General features: G+C 33.9%; 3 protein-coding genes across 4 annotated transcripts; all 3 read left to right on the forward strand.

The window, feature by feature from the left end:
* Positions 1-4637: 4637 nt before the first annotated feature.
* LOC133695745 (ceramide synthase 1 LOH3-like) lies at positions 4638-8886 on the forward strand. The gene is made up of 7 exons (XM_062117690.1): positions 4638-5175; positions 6382-6611; positions 6738-6893; positions 7108-7293; positions 7749-7933; positions 8254-8321; positions 8509-8886. Exons 1-6 carry the CDS (start codon positions 5038-5040, stop codon positions 8283-8285), a joined length of 927 nt encoding a protein of 308 aa, XP_061973674.1. The 5' UTR covers positions 4638-5037; the 3' UTR covers positions 8286-8321; positions 8509-8886.
* A 3988-nt stretch (positions 8887-12874) lies between these two features.
* On the forward strand, positions 12875-15067 carry LOC133696036 (uncharacterized). Of its 2 annotated transcripts, none has more exons than XM_062118051.1 (2): positions 12875-12980; positions 14005-15067. In XM_062118051.1, the coding sequence occupies exon 2, from the start codon at positions 14031-14033 to the stop codon at positions 14844-14846; it is 816 nt and encodes a 271-aa protein (XP_061974035.1). In that variant the 5' UTR covers positions 12875-12980; positions 14005-14030; the 3' UTR covers positions 14847-15067. The 2 variants fall into 2 exon arrangements, with proteins under 2 accessions (XP_061974035.1, XP_061974036.1); XM_062118052.1 differs by having other exon boundaries at positions 12945-13009.
* Positions 15068-17066: 1999 nt separating this feature from the next.
* On the forward strand, positions 17067-18760 carry LOC133695809 (peroxidase 11). Its single transcript, XM_062117753.1, has 4 exons — positions 17067-17487; positions 17600-17791; positions 17891-18056; positions 18187-18760. Exons 1-4 carry the CDS (start codon positions 17248-17250, stop codon positions 18612-18614), a joined length of 1026 nt encoding a protein of 341 aa, XP_061973737.1. The 5' UTR covers positions 17067-17247; the 3' UTR covers positions 18615-18760.
* The last annotated feature ends 4857 nt before the right edge of the window (positions 18761-23617 follow it).

Raw genomic sequence — 23617 nt, forward strand, 5'->3', positions numbered from 1 at the left:
TACTTCACTTGAAAACATTAAAAAGAAATACTACGTATTTCAGCATTCCTTTCCAGTAATGAAAGGCAAGACACACGGGGGGGTAGATTTAGGTTTTTATGTTTTGGGGAGCTAAAACTAAGATTTTCAGTTCTGGAACCATTACATGTAGATATGATAAGAGTTTTTGTGGGAACCATTCGGATTGAACCATGTTCTTTAATCCTCAGGATCAGCAAGGCCTCCCTGCTGATCTGTTACTAAAATATAGAACAACCACACAGCGACACGGCCGCTCTCGTGCACTGTGTCTGAGTGCATGCCCTGAATCTCATTTTTCCAGGAGGAAGAGGTAATAAATCTTCGTGCATATATGTTACCTATGAAACGCAGTTGTAATACACAATTGCATATTTCTAAAGTCTACATGAGCTTTGTAAATAACCTCCATTTACATTTCCAAGAGTCAAAGTTTGCCTTTCTAGAAAAAGGGAGGGGGAGAGAGAGAGAGAGAGAGAGAGATCCAACTTCACAGTGGAATTCTGGAAATCCAAAACAGAGTTACAGAAGCATGGAAAGTGCCTTCACTTGTAGACATCTGAAGAACATCAGCACTTAAAAATTTTCTACATTTCTGGCACAAGCGAAAGCAAGAGAGAGGAAACCAGAGCACATCTCTTCTTCTAATGATTCAACTTTCTGATTTTCTTACCTTGGTTCCACTTTGCACATAACTAGCAGCACTATTTGCCTTGAGAACTGATACTTCATTTTCTACTCTGATCCTTGCTGATCCATCTCTTTCCTTCACTTGTTTCTGAAGTTTTGCTTTTGATGAATTTTTGCTAGTTGCATACTTGGAAGGACCTATGTTAACACTTCCCTTACTGCTCCTGCATGGAAGTTCAGGATGACTTGGACCAGAAGAGGCATCTGAGGTCATGGAATCATCACTCTCACCACCACCATCATCATTCCCATAATTACCTTTTCTGCAATCTCCTTGTTTATTCTTGCTATCAGCATTATCATCATCGAAGTCGTTTTCTTTGACGGGGGAGGCAATATATTTTGTCCACCCAGACTCACTGCCATTGGCCCCACTATACTCCTCTGTGCATCCTAGAATTTGGGAGAACTCCATTAGTGTAGATATCTGGAGGAGTAGAGTAGAGTAGAGTAGAAAAGAAAAGCGCAACACAACAAACTTTGAAGAAGAGGACTAAAGAAAGTAGCTGGAGAAATGGTTATAGCATTCAATATCACCTTGGAAAATCACTTATATCTTTGTCTGTCAGACCCGTATATGATCAACCAAACGCACTTTTCCACGCATAGGACGAAGAGACCCCTCCCACAGGTACATCAAAGCTTCATTATTGAATTACCAAGCAACTTTCACCGCCTGTAAATCCTAGCATCACTATTTCTCTGCTTTGAATTACTAGAGGACAGGCAAGAGAGATAAACGAGGGAAATCTGTCTGATCAAATAGAGCAAAAATCCAAGTCCTTAAATTGAATGAAGTGGGGCAAGTCACTCGCTTATTAGACCTCTCTCTTGAAAAAATACCTCTTCCTTTATTTCTCTGGCCATTCCATAAATAAAGAGCAGCATTCAAGGTAGCAATACAGATGTGCCCCACTCCACAAACAGATAGGGGAATGTGAGACCCATTTTCATAAATAGGCTACAACAATGCCTTTTACTATGCACTTTAATTTTCACTCCTTTAATCCTCTGTCTTTCATCAGCAACGAGCAGCCTTTTCTTGTGTAACATGCAGAGAACCCAACTGGGTTTTGGCATTTTGTATCAAGCTGGATAGGATCAGGTTGGCAAAAGGTCATTTTGATTTAGCTTCCCCTGTCCTTGTGTTGCCATTTCTCGTCTCTACAAAAAGTATGTTTATGTCTTTTACCTTGCTGGAGGACAATCTTCGGAGAATGTGACAGTAACTATTCTACTTAGAAAGTGGTTCCTGTTGCAGGGGAAATCTAGAATGCCTATGATCCGAGCATTGGTATCTGCCGATGGTCATTAAGGCCACTGGATTTGAATAAAAATAGCAAATCTAATGACCCTGATGACCATCAGCATTGTACCGATTCTTAAGTATCAGCACTGCAGCAACCACCGATATAATATGACATTGAAAGAAGCAAAAGAAGCAGCTGTCCTGATAGTTGAGGAGTAACTATATTGCTGTTTTGGTGCACCTTGTTTCCCTTCCTTTAGTTATTTTATCAATTCATCTTCCTGAATTTGTGGCCAAAGTAGGTCATATCCTGTTTTTTGTTTCTTGCCTGACTTATTATCTATGTGGCTGCTTCTGCGTTAGGAGCAGACCACAATAACAATAGACAGCATGGCTTTTGAGGACTAATTCCATTATGTGCATCATTTCTACTTGCACTGAAATACAGTTACAAAATACAATAGACAGCAAGGCTAGATAATGTATGGTTTACTGGTTCTTGTGGTTTTGCTATTCAGGGATCATCATCATTAGTTCACAATGTTCTTGTTGATCATTCATGTCGAGTTCAAACTGTTTCGACTCGTTGCATTGTTGCTGATAGTTTTTCAGGGAGACGAACCAGATCTGTATGCTGCTGTGGTAGAAATGAGAGTATTAGATAATAATTTGTTAGAAGATACTGTCACATGACATTCTAAAAGTGGATTCTATTTGAGGATGCTACATCCGAAAACACATATCCTGCATGTATTTAGCAGAACGTGCCTGGTTTAACCCCTTTTTGATTAATAATTTTTGTCGGAGAAAACAAGCTTTGATTTCAATTATAATCACATGAGGTGCTCGATTTTTTTATTATGAAATTCCAACTATTTGATGAATAATGTATTTTTCTTGATTTTCATTTGAAAGCAGATTTGACAATTCTTTTGGAATCGTTCCATGATGTGATTCATCTTTGGAAAACCCTCCTGGATGGAGGATCATTAAATAGGAAGGATGAGTCAATCATTAACAGTTCAGACATGACATTCCGAATTGTGTTTATATGATGATCAGTGCGGCATGAATAGCATCATAGCCATCATGCTTCTTTCATTTCCCTACTGGATACCAGCCTAATTCCTCACGTCGGTTTTTTATTTGTTCTTCCGGCCACCTTAAGAGGCTGTTTGTGTTAAACGATGAGGTCTCTTGATTCACACTCCTCTCGAGTGGATTCCATCAAGCAAATCATTGAAATATCACCTAAAACCCAGGCGTTGTGCCTGTACCACAAAAGTCTCCCAATTTGCTTAATTGAAATCCCGAATGCCTGATCTGTCTGAGCTCCAAATAAAATCCTTAAGATCAGGATTTACCCAATAGAAATCTCGAAATTCCTTGCCCGTATGCTCTCGCTATCAAGTTGCTTGTTCATTCTTTCTTTAATTGTTTACCCAATAGTTTTTTACACTAAAATTCTTTGTACGGTATAGCCTCTCCACGATATAGCCTGGCACCTCCAGTCTCAAATCAGTACGAAAACAATTCTAGCATGACTTCTTCAATCATTTAAATATAATGGCGTGTTTTTGTATATATAATTTATTAATCTACGATATTAAATGATGAATAAGATTCAATTAATAATATTGAGAGATAAAGTCAAACTCGGAAAAACAGAGGGCGATACGATAGCGTCAAAGATGTCACATTTCCACAACTCATGAGCGCTCGGCACAGCAGCACGTGACATTTTAGTGTAATTTGCAATTACCACGTCATCAATACAGAAAGAGTCAAGCCTAAGATGCCTCTTGGCATAGCATAAGCATGTGGTCCTCGGAAGCTGATGCAGTCACTGACAAGCATACAAATGTTGTTTAAAGGTCGGAATATTGGATTTAATTAGCATCCAATATTCAATGACCTAACCATTTCACTCTCTTCACTCAATCATGCTTCATTTAAGGCCGGTTTTTTATTTTAATATTATTATAATTGTTGAATTTTAAAATATATTTTATTAGAAATATATTAAAATAATTTATTTTTTATATCAGCATATAAAAATTATTTTTTAATATAAATAACTTTTTTTCAGATATATTTCGGATAAAGTAATTATTTGTAAAGCTATAAAATTTATAGTTTTCTTTTTTTTTTGCGCCACACAGCCTGGATCGCAAGCATCTGTCCCCGAATGAACCTTTCCAATGTTCTATCCAATAAAACGGTCACTTTCCTCGAACTTTAAAGTCAACAAATCCATAACTTGCAGGGTTAATTTCGTCAAACCAAATCAAAACCATGTCCATTTTAGAAAATACATCAATAAGAGCAGAGGACCAAATTGGAAACCCGAATAACCAACTTGGAGGATAACTTTGGCATATACTGGGATAACCTCTAATCATGTTTGAAATTGTATTTTTAAAAAAATTAATTTTTTTATATTTTTATTATTTTGATATATTGATTTTAAAAATAAAATTTTAAAAATAAATAAATAAATTATTATTTTAATATATTTCTAAATAAAAAGTATTTTTGAGCTGCACTCTCAAACAGCTTTATTAGTCATCTGGACAACAACTTTTCCTAATTAAGTCACCAACCTATATTCTTTACCAACTGGGTCCCTAACGCATCTTTATGAATCCTCCACTTTCAACAAATATATATATGCCTACAACTGTGTAAATTAATTTTGGGAATTCAAGTGAGAAGATTCTTGCAAATTGGTTGACAGAAGGATTTAATTGAAGATCCAGTATACGTTGGAGACTAAATTGTTTACAAATATTCATTGGGATCTAAATGAGAGGAAAAAATAATAATCTGTGGACTCATCCGAGGCAATCTGTAGTATGTTTCCGTGAATTCTCACTTCTTCGACAGAATCACCGCACCCTTTTTTAGAAAGACACAGAGTAAACGTATGAGACCAAGGTAAAAGAGAGAGAGCGAGAGAGAGCGAGAGAGCGAGAGAGAGGCATTAGCTTTGCTAGTGTTTTTGTGTATGTGATTTTACAAAAACGCTAGAAAAATCCAATCTTGGATAAATCGGAAGGAAGAAAAGGTCAAAACCCGAGATGGGTTTCATGGAATACGCGAAATCAATCCAATGGGAACATGAATCTTATCCAGCTTATGAAGATTACATTGTCCTTCCACTTTTTTCTCTCTTTTTCACCTTTGTTCGATTCTTTCTCGACAGATTTGTCTTCCAGGTACTTTATTTGAAACATTTGATAGTGTTTTTTTATTGTTTTGTTTCCTTTTTTTTGTATCGGTTTAGTTCAAGTTTTTGCCTTCATTGGTTTAGTTTCTTAGTTTTTTTTTTTTTTTGGCTTGTTTTGGGTTCTTTTTACTTCATTGGATTTAGTTTAGTGAGATGTTTTGCTCTTTAAGTGAATAATTGAATCTTGCAGTCATTTATTGATTAAAGAAGTAATTTGAGTGAAAATGATCGTGATAACTACGATGTTTTCGATTTTGGTAATTTATTTCTTTTTGAAGTATTGAGCTAATTACATCTGAGAAGCAATTGGCTGATCTGAAGTATTATAGATATTCTTGTTTACTACTCCTAGAATTTATATGCATTTTTGCTTCAGTTTAGTGATCCCGGGGTTCAAACATCTAATAACCTTATATGAGATATGAATCAGTTGTAAAGTTGCCATCAATATTCATTGACAAGCCTTATTTGACACTATAAATTTTTGGTTCAAACCTGAAATCCATCTTGTTTTCTTGATTATGTTCAATGGCTGTCCACTTTGGACCAAGCTTGAACAAACCTTAGCTTAGCTTGCATCTTGTAGTTTGTCTGACTTTGAAGCTTGGTTTTGTATGTTGTTATTTCTGTTCATTCCAAACCCTTATTCCTTGCATGGCATTCGCTGCTCTTGGGAAATTCATGAATCTTGTCACCCCATTTCTTGAGTAGCATAATAGGATTGGAAAAGTCTTCTATGAAGTGATTTATATAGCTGCTGCTGGAAATAACCAAATGCTTAGATGATCCAGTTGCATAATTATCTTAGCATAAGTTATCGTTGATGGAGCTTACTCCCTGTCCAGCTGCTTGATCATTTCTTATGATTCGTGCTTCCAAACACCTAGATTCCAGAAAAAGTTTGAAATCTTTTCAGTTGTTGAGGGCTCTTCCGAGCTGTAAACATTTCTCCCTGTGATCCACCTCTTTCATAAGCATCTGTTCTTTGATACCACTGTGTCATTGTAAGACAAATCAATTAGTAATGAATTTAGCAATATTTGGTAAGTGTTGCCAGGTTCTACCACATTTACAAATACAACATAAAATTGCAAAAAGGGCTGCTTTTGTACTTGAAAATTTTCCTTTTCTCGCACTTCGATGGTCGCTAGTATGCTGTTTCTCAGCTCTTTGTTTCTCCTTCTCTTTGTTGCAGAAACTAGCAGAACGCTTGATTTTTGGAAAGGAGCATCAGATGCTGGATGCTCAGCCAGATGACAGAAGGAAGAAGATAGGAAAATTCAAGGAGTCAGCTTGGAAATGCATATATTTTCTTTCAGCAGAAATTCTGGTTTTGTATGTTACTTATGATGAGCCTTGGTTTGGTAATACAAAATATTTTTGGGTAGGGCCAGGAAGTCAGGTCTGGCCAGACCAAAAAATGAAGTAAGATTTATAAACTGCATATCATATTGCTGTGGTTTTCTTATTCAATTATTTGTTTGGCTCAAGCTGTTCCTTTATTGATTTGTACTTTGAATGGGAAAGAAATGACAGCTTAATGAATTTCAGGTTAAAATTGAAAGGAGCATATATGTATGCTGCTGGATTTTACACGTACTCCATATTTGCTCTGATTTTTTGGGAGACAAGGCGTTCAGATTTTGGGGTGTCCATGAGTCATCATGTTGCCACTGTCATTCTCATTGTGCTGTCCTACATATTAAGGTATTGTGGTTCAGGTTTTTCTTTGGTTCAGTAATATTTAACTGAGGAAGTTCCTTGGGTCTTTTTATTAGAAAAAATATGGAAATCATAACTATGCTGCCCATTCAAATATAATACTTATGCAGAAGCTTCATAGAACTCAGTGGCTGCAGTGACACCATCAAAGGTTCATAAAGCTTTCTCATTTCTATTCCAATTTCTCTGTTTCTTGCAGGTTTGGTCGTGCTGGCTCAATTGTTTTAGCTATTCATGATGCTAGTGATGTATTTTTAGAGGTAGGAAAGATGTCCAAATACAGTGGTGCTGAAGGGATTGCTAGCTTTGCATTTATTCTTTTTGTTTTGTCTTGGATCTTGCTGCGGCTCATTTACTATCCGTTCTGGGTCCTTTGGAGTACAAGGTTTGTATAGATTGATGCCTAAGCTATACCAACTGTTGAATTTTTTGAGTCTGATATGCATGCCTATCTTTTTGCGGGGTCATAGCGCTGAACAATCAACATCTAAATTTGATAATGCGTAATGAATGTGCTCCTTCAGGAAGTATTTCATTTTACTGGCTTTTGGCTTTGCAATTCGGACCTGGAAACCATGAGTCCTTCATATTATTTAACTTTATGGACAAGTTTGTTTATCATGAAAGAACAATACTTTTTTATCTGCATTTCAACTTCTGAGAATAAAGTAAATTCATTTTAAAAGTTTACCTTCATGTATGGCTAGTGTTTTGAGGAATTATTGACCACCATCTTCTTCTTCATTAACTATCTTGGTTTGTTGCTTGTTAATTTCTTGGTATTTATAAACTTTTTAATACTTTACAGAAGAATTCATATATTTTCTCCCCTTGATGCAGCTATGAAGTTCTCCTGAACTTGGACAAGGAAAAACACGCAGTGGATGGTCCAATCTATTATTATGTGTTCAACACTCTCCTTTACGGCTTGCTTGTTCTACATATTTATTGGTGGGTCCTGATGTATCGGATGCTTGTTAAGCAAATCCAAGCAAGGGGCCAACTTAGTGATGATGTTCGATCAGGTATGCATGAAAAACATGTTGATTGCATGGTTTTATATTGTAATGTTTGTATAGACAGACATAGTTGCAGCATGAAATTGAGAATGAGGAAACACATTTGAAGTCATTTTTTGGTGAGGATTAAATTATCCAGCTTGAGAATTTGGTTAAGAAAACTCAGATTAAACTTAGCCTATATCGCTAACCAATGATGTATGGGACTTTGCAAATCATATTAGGATAACCTATTTTAAGGAAAATTTTATTCTACTTTTCTACCCGGCCTCTTTATCTTGGTGGTTAATCCTGTATTGCTTCTCCCTCTATTTCCTATTATGCAGATTCTGAGGGCGAAGATGAACATGAAGATTGATAAAAAACTAGACTAGTGATACTAAGAAATAGTCTGGTAAGTTATCTCATCTTTCTTTTTTTATTTTTCTTTACGAGGAAAGACGCTAATTTACTCCAGTTGTGAGTGTAATGTATTGGTATAAATCATAATCCAAGGTCACATAACATTTAATTGTGCCTTTTCTAGTCATTTTTCTAACCAAAATTGAGAGGAAAGATCTGTTTCTGGCATTTTTTAACAGATGAAGCACGATTGTGGTTTCAAATACTGGAGGTGTTCTTTTCCGAAGATGGAACATGATCAGAAACTTATCTCTCGATCAAGGGCCTGTGTAGATTTAAGATCGGATGCCAAAGCAGGAGGGAAAGATAAGAATAGGAAAATAGTTTTGATTATTCATTCGCCACGTCGGATTTGATTTTTCTCGCCAATGATTTGTTGTAAGAAAAACTTACCATAGTTGTAAGACTTGGGTCTGCTGCCATTTTTTAGGGTTTATTGTTGATCTCTCTCTCTTGCCCCAAGGAAACTAACCTTGTTTTGAATCAAGACATTGTTAATTGATTTTGATGAACTGTTCATGTATGTTTAGACATTATTGTTAACTGATTTTGATTAACTGTTCATGTATTTTTAGATTTTGATTCAAGTCATTGTTGCGTGGCATTAAGTTACTAACCACGATCCGAATTCCCTGAAGTGCATTCGGACCGTAGTCTTTTGCAATGCCTGCATCAAACTTAACCTGTTTGTTTTATTTTGTGAGTGAAAGAATATGGGAGAATGAATTCAGAGCCCCAAACCAGCAGTTTAAGCAAGGCAATTCAACAAGCCTGTGTGCGTATTCACAGGTACTGCCATATATCGATGACCAGTGTTTTTCTTTTCTACATTCTGTTGGGGCGAAACAAGATTATACGAGCAAAACAAAAGGACATTGTTACGTTTTTAGTAATCTTTACTTTTGTTTTTTCTGTTTGAGTTCTTGAACTTCCAATTTTTCTGCAATCAATATCAGCATGCAAACTTCCATGTCATGGGAGCACAGACACTTGTTTTTATTTCTAATCGTGTTTCTATATTCTATACAAGCACATGTACTTTTATTTTCTCTGTTTAAGTACCTATTTTTCAAGATTTTATGAATTGAGTGCTTCTGATTTTCGAAGCTAAATTTATTCATGCTTCGTCATCTTTCGGCGGCCATATGTTAAATTAAATTATAAAATAAAATAAGAAAATCATAACATCATTTTTTTCAAATTAAAAGAAAATAGAATGAAAGTTGTAAAAAAAATAATAAATTTGTGTGGATCATGATTCGTTGAGTAAGAAGATTAAAAATAGAAAAGCAACAAAGAAATCAAAAAAACAATATTTTTACCTTTTAAAATCAGAAGTGGAGATTTATTTTGGATTGTGAGAAAGTGGAGGAAATTGAGCTAATCATTTTTTATATATATAATTTGAATAAAGTCATCTTTTATTCTTGTTTTCTTTTAGTTTGAATAATTATTATTACTATATATATTGTTGTTTTAACTTTTAATTACATTTAACTTGATCACGTATGGTCCACAAAAAAATGCTAAGTGTACATTCGTTAGCTTTTTAAACCTGGATGATGAATTTTTAAAAGAATATGTTGGGTTATCTATACATGCAATGAAAATTATGAAATAAAATTATTTAAGAGTTTTTAGAATCTTGTTAAAAAAATCTAGAGTTATTTAAGTATTTATTACATGAAAATTTGATCTTTTTTAACATTGAATAATTCTTTAAAGTCTGAATTATTACAAATCACAAACCGTCCAATTGTTCGGTTCCCAAATATAATGTATATAAATCACCAGTAAGAAACTCTCAAATTCATATTTAGAAAAGAGATATTGTCATATCTAAAGTAGCGGTATTCAAAAAAACCGACCAATCGATTAAACCAAAAAAACCAAAAAAAAATTAACCGAAAAAACCAAACCGATAAAAAAACCGAATAAACCAATTAAAAAATTAAAAAACTGACCGGTCCGGTTCGGTTCTGGTTTAAAAAAACTTAAACTGATTAAACCGGATCAAATCGAACTAGTTTAATTAAATCTAAAAAAAAAGTATAAAAAGAAAATACCCTAACCCTCACAGCCGCTCCACTCCCTTTCCCCTTCCCCCTCTCCCCCTTCCTTTTCCTGTAACCCTTCCAGCCGCCCCTTCCTTTTTCCATAACCTTACAGCCGCCCCCCTCCATTTTCCCCTAACCCTTCATGATCTCAATCTTTAGTGCTTCAAGGGAACATGAATCATCTCGAAATGTCAAATCTGAACTTTTGGTTCAGGTAGATGGTGTAAATAATAACCTCACTTTTGAAGATGGGCATCATAAAATAGTGATGGTTTTGGCCGCTACAAACTTTTCTTGGGACATAGATGAGGCACTAAGATTGTTTCATTGTCTTCCTGTAAATATTTTTGAGATTTTTTTGCTTTTTGGAAGTTTTAGATTCATCCTAAATGGCAATATATTCAAGATGTAGTACAACATCTCGTTTCTTCATTGGCACAAAACCCAAATTAAGGTATACAACGGCAGCAACAAAAATGCTTCGGTTTTTCTAGTTTTGGATGCTAAAAACCAACCTGAACCGAACAAAACCAATTCGGTTTGAACCGGTTCTCGATTCGGTTCAGGTTATATTAACAAGGACTATTATTTTTCAGTTTGGTTGAATTTTTGGGTTAAAACCGGACCGAACCGGACCGTGAATGCCCTTAATCTAAAGTGCTAGCTCTTTATTATCTAACTTATATAGTTTTTATGTCTAACATATTATAACTCTTAAAAATAAGAGGCATAACTTACTATTTATAGAGAAATTTTAAAAAGTCTATAAATTAGCAAAAATATCAATTTATCTCTAAATAATATTCATATATTAATTTAAAAAAAAATTGAAATTAACTTAATGAAATCATTATTGATATTAAATTAATATTTTTCTTTTTTGTAAAAGTGTTCAGGATGATAGATATAAAAAATGATTTTTTTTTTGTGAAGTTATTTCATGAATTTTTAGACAGTACAATGATCAATTTTTACCCTATCAGAAGTTATTTTAGAAGATAAATTTTGGTTCAAATAAAAGAAAGAGAGAAGAGAAGCTTCTACAATTCCTTACCGTCAATTAAAAAATGACTATATCGCACTTAATATAAATATAACACTTCGCAGCGATTGCAAATTTGCAAGCACATGGCGTTGTGCTTGAATTGCAGCAAAACAAAGGCAGAGAATCGTGGCAAATGCTTTGATTGTGGCGCCATTTAAGGGCATCATGTTACGGCGAGGACAAGGAGAAACAAGAATTATTTTATAGGTAACTATCCAGTAGTTGCTCGAGTTGAAATTAAAAAATTTATTTTTTAATAATTTTAAATTTGAATTTTATAATTGCTAATATAATAATTATTAAAGGTTTATATAGTTATTAATTTTATGGTTCATGAAATTAATTAATATACATGTCAGCTGATCTGGACATCTATATTAATAATATATATAAAAAATTATTTTATAGAAAGATTTGTGAAGGAATTGCCCAGTTTTTCCGAGAAAAAAAAAGTGAATAATAAATGTTCTTAGCATAAAGAAGGAATCTCTGGTCGTTACTGATGATTTGAAGGTAATGATGATATATATATTATTAGCTTTCACAATTAATTGCTAATGACATATTTAATAAATAAATGAAACAACATAATTCAAGTTATTTAACATAGTTTAGAAATTAACATTGCTCGAGAAAATAAAATTAACGATGCATTATACATATAGTTCATAATACCTATAACATTAAAAACCCTCAATTACAAACTTAATTGCACTATATTTAGGAAAAACAACACAAACTATATATATATATATATATATATATATATATATATATATATATATATATAATGTAATAGAATGGATTGATGCATTATATTACTTTGTTTGGTTATAAAAATTCTTAATAAAGTAAGGAAGGTTTTTATAAAGTTTGAATTCAATCCTTGAGATTTTTTTTAAAATAAATTTAGTCCCTATATTTTTCAAGAGCTGGTATTTATTTAAAAGTCTTTTGGTCCTTAGATTTTTAAGAATTACATTTTATTCTTTATGATAAAAACATTTTTACAGTTAGGTCCCTATATAATTATTCTTTAATCATTACGTAGCTTTTTTTTATAATGATTATAATATAACTAGTAATTATAATAATCCTCTACATTACCATTTTAAAAATCAAACACCCAAACATAAAAATATAATTGGTCATTATATTATGATACATTAAAATAATGTTTAGTGTTGTGTTAGCATCATTTCTTGTTATTTAAATAATTTATGGTTTTTATATTGAACCCTATATATAATTGTATTTAGATTTTTAGTTTTGTAAAATTTAAAATATTATATTTTTTATTTATTTTATATATAAAAATATATTTTACAATGATTTCAATTAAATATATATTTTTTAAAGATCATAATTAATAAAAAAAATTATTTTATTTTTATTTTTATTTTTCAAAGACAACCGAAAAAGCTCACAACTCCAAGTCCAACCAAACATGTTTAAAAAGTGTGTACTATATAACAAATAGACAACCGCAGTGCGAGAGTGGTTTACCAGTTTGATAAGCTCCTTCCCTACGCGACGACATCGTTCTTATGTGAGCTGTTCTTCTCCTTTTTCTTTGAAGTCAGTTATTTCTTCTTCTTCTTCTTCTACTGATTATTGGGCTAGAGATTGCATTAACTGGATGCGAGAATATCAATTATTTTGTCTCTTGAGCTTCCTTTTCCTTTGACTAATAATGGGTTTTAGCAATTAGCTTTAGATCTTTATATATATCAGAATTAGGTTTTGGATGAATAGAAATTTCAATTTTATTGCGCTCGTCAATTTTTGTGCCAGTGATCGAAAAGCAATCTCAAGTTCAAAGGGCATCTGTGTTTTCAATGTGCTGCAGTAGAGTTTGGGGATTTATTATTTCTTTTGAGAATGTTGAGATTTAGGAAGCTCCGTATTGTATTGTCAACTTATTTTTATCGACCTAAGGGAGTTTGAGGTTGGTTCCTTATTTTGCTACTATTAAATCCAAAAAAACTGCATATTTGAATAATTAAACTAGTACTCAGAGGGACAGTTATTTCCACTCGGGAAAGTGTGTGCGATTTAAGGACCTTCTTTTGAAATATGCTTCAATACATACGACTTATGAAGGTAATTAGGTTTCTTTTGTCAGTACTGTCAAAGTCATGTTCTATTATATTTACTCTCCAAAAAGGAAGAGTGAATCTTAGCTATGACAATGAAGATCCACTTAATTTTTCTCCAAACCAGGGAGGTTATTTACATTGGCATTGCTATAGATTAACCTGAAATTGGCTATACAACACTTTTTAGTATAAATGTTCTGGAATATAAGGGCCTTGGAGGGAAGGTGAACTATGCTTTTTTCAAATTACGCGCTTTATTTACAAATGTGATGGTGTTAGCATAATTGCGTTCTTGTAAGCTCGAGGCCCAAAACTATCTCACAAATTAGTCTTCAGTAAGAAAGAGTAATCTTTGCTGTTTCTATTTGATTTTCATTACATTCAAACTGATAGACTTTTGAACTAACTAGCACAAGGCATCCATTTTCATCTGTAATCAAATGACACTGATCATGTAAATACATCCATTTGCAGGTTGTTTGATTTGCTGTGAGTAAGAGATGGAAGATGTACTTACAGAGCTCCCGCCCCCTTCAAGGTTCTTTCAGGAAGATCTGGACAACTTTGCAACTCCGTCACCACCACTTTCGTCTCCTTCCCTGCTGTTCTCTAATCCTAAACCCGATCAACCTCTCTGCCCTTCTCTCCTCATCATTGCACTATCTTCCGCTTCTCTGTATATCTTCCATCATATATCCTCAAAGACCCTAATTGGCAGTCTTGTACTACCTGAGATCCCTTTCTCAGGGAACTCAACTGAGCCCTCACTTGGTGACAAGTCTTGCAATATCTATGCCCTCAATGATATGGACAATTTGACACTTGTTGTCTTGGTTCAGTGCTCTATCAGTGCTGAGAGATCCAATGCAGTTGCTAAGTTGCTTATTGGTGATCAAATTATTCCCAAGAGGGTTCTAATAATGGATTCAGTTCAGAGCCAGAATTTCCGGGGTAAGCTCGCACCAGATGAGACATATGTTTTCAAGCTAGAGACATCAGCAGAGAGGAAAGGGCTGGATGGTGATGTTTGTGGAGGTTCATCATTATTGAAAGGTTTAGACTATTTCCCTTCAGGAAGTGTGCTGGATGGCTTGGCAGCTGCTCTGTTGGCCAGATGTCAGATGAGGAAAATCAGAGGAACTCTTTGTGTTTCATGGCCTCGATATGGTGTTTATGTGGTGGCTATGGTGAAGTCTCTGCTGCAGAGGAATGTGTTGCCTGGCTTTGACTTAAGCACAATTGGAGATGCCAAGGATAAATCTTCAAGGTTCACTTCGATTAAGAATTATCCTTTTGATTCTGATATGTATACCTGATGTGTTTTAAGCTTATAGTGCTCATTTAGCTCGCTAGTAATACTTTGTTCCTGCAAGAATTTTGAAAGACATGAGCAGGAAGATTGTTGATTTTGGTTTCCATCATTGACTTGTATTTTTCACCTTGCACTGAAACTGCATGCAAGTTTTCTGCTCGACATTTTTCCGTTCATACTTTATAGAGGTATAACGAGTGCATGTTGGGATTTTATTTAACACAAGTGCATAATTCATACATTGACAAACTGATCATCCCTGGTGTCTAATGCTAACTCAGGCCCCAGACTTGGTTGTTCCGAGCATTGTTTGCTCTGATCCATGTGTTTTCGTTGCTCCCACTCTCCCATGATTCATAGGGTGAAATTTAGCAAACTAATATTGTTAAATATGTCAAACAATATCTTCGCGTACTGTTTGGGATATATCTAGAGTTATCGGTAGAATTGTGCTTCGATTAAAGTTGGGATAAAAATTAGACATATAAAACTTTCTAACTATATATTGTAGGCTCAATAATTCATCCAAATAAAAAAGAACGACATGTTTGAAATCAAGAGAGAATCTGTCAATAATATACAAAAATTTAAGATTCAAGTTACATAGATGAATTTTAACATGAAGTTTTTTTTTATTATTCTATTTTTTTATTTATTTAATTTTAAATAATTATTTTTAATTTGAATTTTTTCTAGCACGACAGATATTGTTTAGGGGTTTATTTCATTATTGAATTATTATGTTAGATAATTACTAATTTAAACTCATTAACTTGCAACCCAAAAAAGGTCTATCAAGACTTATTATGATGGGAACAACCAGGTTGTCACTAGGTTTATATGTGCTTTCTACATTTCAGTGATTCCCATGTATTGAGAAATTTTATTATGAGATTTTTTATTTTTTCATGTTATTGATTTATTAATTTATATTATCTATATCTGATCTTATTTTATTTAGATCACTCATTAATTATAATATTATTGATTTATTTTATCAGATTTTAATGTAATTTAATTTTTTAATTAGAATTATCAATATATAATTAATTAAAAAAATTACTTACGATTTTAGAATCCAAATTTATATTATATTTTTTTGTATCATGTTAAAAAAATGTTTTTTTTTTAGACAACTTGCTCTCATACAAAAGTTTAGCTGTTCAAAGTAGATCTTCTCCGAACCAAATTCGACATTTTAGTTTGAATGTACAGCGCAAAGTTTTTGCCTGGTGAAAGTGTGATCGCCAATCGCTGGCAGAGCAGGAAAACTAAAAACCATAAAAACAAAGCACTCTTGCTGGCTCCAGCCATGGTAACCCCGTGTAGAGGTCAAGTCATTAACCTGTCAGCCCAGCCATTGTATAAAGGTTCCTCTCCTAGCTTAGTTCCATGCTTCCATCATTGTATTAGGCAATCCGGAGCCCTGGGGTCTGGGCATTACTGAAAACAGTTGGAAACTTGAATGTATAGTTCACAGACTAAGATGCTTCATCATTTTACACAAGGTCAATAACTTGACGATAATGATGGAGTTGATTTTCTCCCTCTAGATTCGCTCTCGTACAGAGGCTGGATAGCACGAAAGAAAGGCAGAGTAGGCATTGTTGTTGTGGAAGAATTATTGAAAAGGATGTGTGTGTACTGACCTGGATAGCGTGGAAACTAGCACCTACAAGTGCTAGTTTCAATTTCATGGAAATCAAATTGTTAAAATCAAATCATCTTATTGTAACCCCATATGTTAAAAGTAGACCTTCCAACCGAAGAAGTCTACACCAAATAACAGTCTAAAATGTTCAAGTAGATTACCGCACGTTTTAAAATAATAGATGGGCAGCTCATTTTCTTGAAGATGTCGGGCATGCTTTTTTTAAAAAATAAATTTGTTTTTAATCTTTTGGATATTAAAAATAAATTTTTTTAAAAAAAATTATTATTTAAAAAAAAAAAAACACTTTAAAAATCAATCAGTAACATAAAATCAAACATATATTATCATAGCCATGCACAATTGCCTTGGTGAGGGAGAGAAGGAAAGAGACATGAATATGAAGATTGTTTTGAAAGTTGAATGGGTAAAACATGAGGGGTAATCAGTAGCTTTTCAGTTTTAGATTTGGTGACTTGCCCAAATCATTTAAGTAATTTAAGTCTGCAGGGAACTTCTTCCGGTGTATCTCAAGTATCTATTTGGTGATTTTGGTATGGGAGCACCCACCAACCAGGCCTGCATTAGTTGCATCCTCTCTTGACTATGGAGGTCTTTATGCAAAATACTCAAACGGCCATGCAAAAACCAAAGTGCAAGGATCTACTTTCTTTCCATTTATATATCTCACAGAGTCCAACCCATCTCTCCCACTCTTCTCTACTATCATTCAAGGAAGGCAAAAGAAGCAACAATGGCGTTTCTCCTTCATGAATCAAAGCTTCCCGTATTACCACTTGCTATGCTGGTTTTTATCTCCATCCTCAGCGGAAGCTTGCATGCAAGTGACCCTCCTTTAACTTTGGACCACTATGCTTCGACATGCCCCGATGTGTTTGAGATTGTCAAGAAAGAAATGGAATGTGAAGTTCTTTCTGATCCACGTAATGCAGCTTTGATATTGAGATTACATTTCCATGACTGCTTCGTTCAGGTTCACATCTCTCTTCTTTTGGCATTATCATTGATTTTCTTCAACTCTAATATCCTTTATCCTAAATGGTACCCAAGCCAACTAATAGGGTATGGTCCCATAATTGGTGCAGGGGTGTGATGGTTCAGTTTTGCTAGACGACACAATCACCTTGCAAGGGGAAAAGAAAGCTTTAACAAACACAAACTCTCTAAAAGGATTTAAAATCATTGACAGAATTAAGAACAAGATCGAGTCCGAGTGCCCTGGAATAGTCTCTTGTGCAGATATCCTCACCATCGCCGCAAGAGATGCAGTCATTCTGGTACTAATACAATTCAGCATTATATATTAGCTAGCAGGAGTACTGGTGGTAGAATGAGTTTATATTTTTCTCCTTCTCGATTGGTTGCAATGTTGACAGGTTGGTGGACCATACTGGGATGTTCCTGTGGGAAGGAAAGATTCTAAAACTGCAAGTTTCGAGCTCGCAGCATCAAATCTTCCAACAGCAGATGAGGGTCTGCTATCTATCATGACCAAGTTCCTTTACCAGGGCCTTTCAGCTACTGATTTGGTAGCTCTTTCAGGTAGGAATAGGATGCTCGGTTCTGTTATAGTTGGAGGAACAGTAACCCTGCTTAGAACTACTACTTTAAAACTCATAAAACCATTCCAATTCTAATATTTAGAACCCATTATTGTGTGTGAAATCTGCAGGGGCGCACACTATTGGCATGGCACGTTGTGCGAATTTTCGATCAAGGATTTACGGGGACTTTGAAACAACTTCGGATGCAAGTCCAATGTCTGAGGCCTATCTCAACAGCTTGAAATCGACGTGCCCAGCTGCTGGAGGATCTGGGGACAATAACATATCAGCGATGGACTATGCCACGCCTAATCTTTTTGACAACTCTTTCTATCAGTTACTATTGAAAGGAGATGGACTGCTAAGCTCAGACCAGGAACTGTACTCAAGCATGCTTGGAATCGAAACAAAGAATCTTGTGATAAAGTATGCTCATGACTCCCTTGCTTTCTTCCAGCAATTCGCAGATTCTATGGTGAAAATGGGAAATATTACAAATCCTGATAGCTTCGTCAACGGGGAAGTTAGGACAAACTGCAGATTTGTGAACACATGAAGTGCCAAACTGCGAGCTTGCGGAAAGTAATTTGATTTTATATTATTTGTTTGTCATGTCAAGAAGTGGAAAATATATGTAATAATATTAGCCATTGGTTGATATTAAAGCTCGAATACTCTTTTATTCATTTCATATAACTATTATTTCTCTCGTCTTTTTCCTTTTTTATGCTCAACCATTATTCCCCCATGGATGTAGATCCTGCAAAAGCGCACGCAATCACCACTTTGTTTCAAAAAATTATTATTATTTTTCTGCAATAACATATACAGATTTTAGCTAAACTTGAAGGGATGTGACTGTATGAGAATGTATTCTTAAAATATAGCATAAAATTTGTAAAATACGGATTCCATAGATGTTAAATGGGTTGGGCGGGGTACCGCACCCATTTACACTCTCTTGGGCTCTAGCTTATGTGATTTGTTTTTTAACAGAGGGGAAGGAATTTCATTAAACATAATTGGGCCAAGGTCCAGATTATGAAGGGCTTTCGTTCCAAGAGCCCATCTTCCATTGAAGGCTTCCTCGTCCTTTCTTTCACTCCTTCGGCACTTGCACACACACGTATTGGGTTTGGAGCTTTAGGTCCAACCATGGCTCCAGGAAGAAACTTTGCCTTTAAGGTATTAATTTCCGTCCGTGTTACCTCTGAAGTCGGTCAGCATCCTCCGCAGTTCTCCGTACTTCAAGGTTCGACACTTTTCGAAGGATAACGAGACAAAAACATTCTGTCATTTGCCTCGAAAATACAGGCTCGTGGAATTTCTTTTTCCAGCAGGGGGTAACTTTTATATTCATTCACTCTCTCTCTCTCTCTCTCGTAATTATTTAGCCCCTTTGGTTTTTATATTTCACAAGTTACTCCTCGATCATTTAACTGGAGTTGACTGTTAACTTTCTTAAAACATCTAAACTGCTCTTTCAGCTGTATTTGTTGAGGGTAAGATTATGAAATTTGGCAACAAAATGGCATATTAATTTACTCGGATGAATATACTCTTTTTGTTGTTTTATTTAAATATATTTAAGAGTATGGTTGAGGTTGTTTTTTAAAATACTTTTCATTCAGAAATATATCAAAATAATATTTTTTAAAAATTTATTTTTGACATCAACACATTAAAATGATCTAAAAATATAAAAAAATGATTAATTTGAAGTAAAAAAATAAAAAAATTTAATTTTTTAAAAATATTTTTAAAATACAAAAATTAAAAAAAAAATATTGAGTTTTTGAAATTATTTCTTCGGGTCATCAAAACCTTCAAAGTCCATGTACATGTCTTATCACCGAAATGTGAGTCTGGAAAAGAAATTGTTCGATGCTGATATTTTTCTTCCCCCGTACGAAGCTTCACTGCGTGTTCGGTGGAGGGTATCTTTTGAAATTGTTTTTTAATTTTAAATATATTAAAAAAAAAAATTTATTTTTTTATTTTTAACTTCATAACATTAAATTATTAGATAATAATAATAAATATTAATTTAATATTTTTTCAACACTATTAAATTTTTGAAAAGCACTGCAAAGCAAAAATGATCGCAATTGTCACATATGGGACCTTAATTAATTGTATTCCCATGGTTTCCCTTACGCTTTTCTAAGGTGTAGATGCTTGATAGCACACATTTGGACCACTCTCACTAATTAACGTAGCAAGGATGTTTAGGTTGTTTTTTGGGAATTATTGTACTGTAGCGTGTTTTTAAATATTTTTTATTTAAAATATATTAAAATATTACTTTTTTATATTTTTAATATCACTACATCAAAGTTATTCTTTTTTTTTTATTTTACTAATAAAGCTTTTTACTTTTAAAAAGGACTAAGAAACAAAAGCTATCCCTCTTACCCCGCACAAGACCTTAATTGTATTCCCATTGTTTCCCTTGACGGCTTTTCTAAGATGTAAAGGCTTGATAGCACACATTTAGACTACTTTCACTAATTAACGCAGCAAAGAAGGTTTAGGTGGTGATTGAGATATTGCTGGAGGGTGTTTTTTCAATATTTTTTAATTTAAAAACATATTAGAATAATATATTTTTTATTTTTAATACCAGTATATAAAAAATCAAAAAATATTTTAAAAAATAAAAAATATAGCACAACCAAACTCCCAATTGCTAAATTGGAATTGTCAATTTAACTTGTAGACATCGGTAGGTTCTTGACAAGTTGGTCCTCATTTTCCACAATTGTGCTTGTCGATAACCTATAATTTTCCACGTGTCCCCATGGTAGCATGCGAATATTTTTCTTTTAGAAGTGACAAGACATTAATGGGCAAACGCTGTCGTTTACTGATCGTAGAGATGTCACGGAATTCTTCAAATCCATTTGTTCCAGAATCTTAAAAGAACGATGAATGGTCAAGATAACTGCAACGACAACAAAAAATCTCTCTAGCATGGCTACTAATATAACATGCCTTTAACCAGATTAAAAAAGATTAATTTAATCTCGATAAATAAAAATATAATTCATCTGTAGCTACAGAGCAAGTAATCCACGGAGAAAATCAATTAATTTTGTGTAATTCCAGAATATTATATGCAGAACGAAAAGATTGTTTTACGTGGATGATTGTCAAAGTCGTTATTTATTGATAAACCACCTTGATCAATTGAATACCGCCACCTAAGTGAGACGCGATCAGGAAAAAAAAAGTCACACGTGCTCCAAGGTGGCCGAACAAGGGCCTTTTTGTCAAAAACATGACTTAAAAAACACGACGAGCTGACCATCGAAGGCGTTGCCAATTGTAGTTATCTTGTTAGTTATTTTATTAATTTATCTTTTTAATAAATAACAGACATAGAGAGCGAAGCAAGGTGAAACTCATGGCATATAAAAAAAAGATATATTTGTTTTTTTCTCTAAATAGAGCTCCAATAATAATTAATAGAAAATTACTATTTATTGTAACTCGATAAAATAAAATAAAAACTTTTAAAAATACTTTGGTAGACACCTTTTCATGCTTATCACCGTCCATTTGTCCAAGATGCTTCATGATTAGATTCCATCCAGTCACGAATACTGGGTTTCCGTTGCCATCAGCTGGGTAGACTGAGGCCAGTAGTAATCTTTGAATTTGTCAATCAATGCAAGGAAGAAAAAGGGCGGACACATGGCAATTTCTCAGGTCATGTGATGGTTGACAAAGACTCGCCTTGAATCTCCCAAGTCCACTCAGTGAGTCAACTGGAATTATTACGTGTCGCTTTATGAATTAACCGAATCGTATAAAAAGCGAAGTTAATTAGCAAACCTATGCACGTACGCACCGAATATTTGCACTTGAACCATATCGAGATGAGATAAAAAGCAATGGCTAAAACAACAAAACATTCATGACCGTTCAATCAAAATGTATGCCGTGTCCTTTCTTTTTCCTGGCCTTTACACTATTCGTTCATGATTTTCGGCTTATAACAAAAATAAAAAGCACGGAGATTATTTTTTATATTTAAAATTATAATTTTTTTATATATTATAATTTTATTTGTCACACCAACACTCTTGATGACCATATTTATATATATATAAAAAATCTAACATCTTGTAATTTTAAAAAAAAGTTTTACAATAAAAGACTGATTATGCTCTGTATATATATATCACCCTAAAATATTTTATATTAAAGAGGTTGCATTACTAGTTTTATTGTAATATTATATCAATAAATTTTTAAGTTGATTTTATATTTGATATGGAGGGAAAAAAACGAACTTTATAAACTTGTACATGGCCCACATGCATTTAAAATATTTTCTTATTAAAAAAATTAGAACAATAATTTTTGTTAGATGCTTAAAATGCAAAAATATGTTTTTCTTAATTTATTTTTCTTTTTTTTTTTATGCTAAGAGATGAAAGTTGATGCAAACACACGTTTTTTTATGGTTTTCTTTTAGAACTTGGCTAAATTAAAATATTTAATCTTGTCTTTTTAATTTTTATTATTCAAATACATGAAGAGAAAATGCAAATACACGCGTTCTCTTTTACTAATTAACCCGCGCACACGATAATTACACATCTTAAAAAAGGTGTTTTTTTTAGATCTTCTTCTCTCTCTCACACAATCTTCTCTACTGTTTTTTTGAACTATCTAATGGCTGGTGGTGGCGTTACTGTCGTGGGTAGAGTATTTCAATGGTTGTTGGAACTGTGCCCGTCGCCGACCGAAGTCGAAGAAAGAAAAAGGACTGTTGGTTGGCTTGGAAACTTGTTGGTTTATAACGATCGGGTTTGTGAGACGGGTCACAGTGCTGTTTTGGGTGATGGAGGGGGTGAGCTGCTGGGCGTCGGTCTGGGGGCAGTGGTAATTGCTGCTGTTTTTGATAACGGAGAGATGAGGGAGATTTTTTTATGTGGCCGATTGGTGGAGGAGGAAAGGAACGACTGGTTTTGGGTGAAATGTAAGAATGGTGGGTCGTTTTCTATGTGAAGGCGGCTGGTTCTTCTAGTGACAGTATGGGGGAGAGATGAAATTGAAAGGGGCTAGATTTTCCTTTTTTGATGATAATTCTGGGATGTTACTGTACGACTCTCTCTCTCTCTCTCTCTCTCCCTGCTCCCTGCCTAGAATCTTTTGATCTGCACCACTCTCTTTTTATATCCTGGAATACGTATTTATGATACAGGAGCGTAACAGTTCCAAACAAACACCAATTCATTGCTTTTCAAATTTAAAAATTAAAATTAATTAACTGAATATCCCGGGTGATTTGTTTTAAGAAACAACTATTTTAGCCATTGATTCTGCTATGCATTATCAAATTGCACCTTTTTAATTCCAAATTTTAATCCCCTTGAAAATTAAATTAAAAGCAAATGAATTAAAATTAATTGAGTTATGACACTATCCAATCTTTTTTTTTTCTCAATTTAAGAATTATTGTTAGAAAATATGTTCACATATTAGAAAAAAATAAAATGTACATGTTTAAATGTTTTCAATATAGTCCTTGTTATCAATACACCGGTT

Source organism: Populus nigra, chromosome 6, assembly GCF_951802175.1.
Source record: "Populus nigra chromosome 6, ddPopNigr1.1, whole genome shotgun sequence".
NCBI classification, from domain to species: Eukaryota; Viridiplantae; Streptophyta; class Magnoliopsida; order Malpighiales; family Salicaceae; genus Populus; species Populus nigra.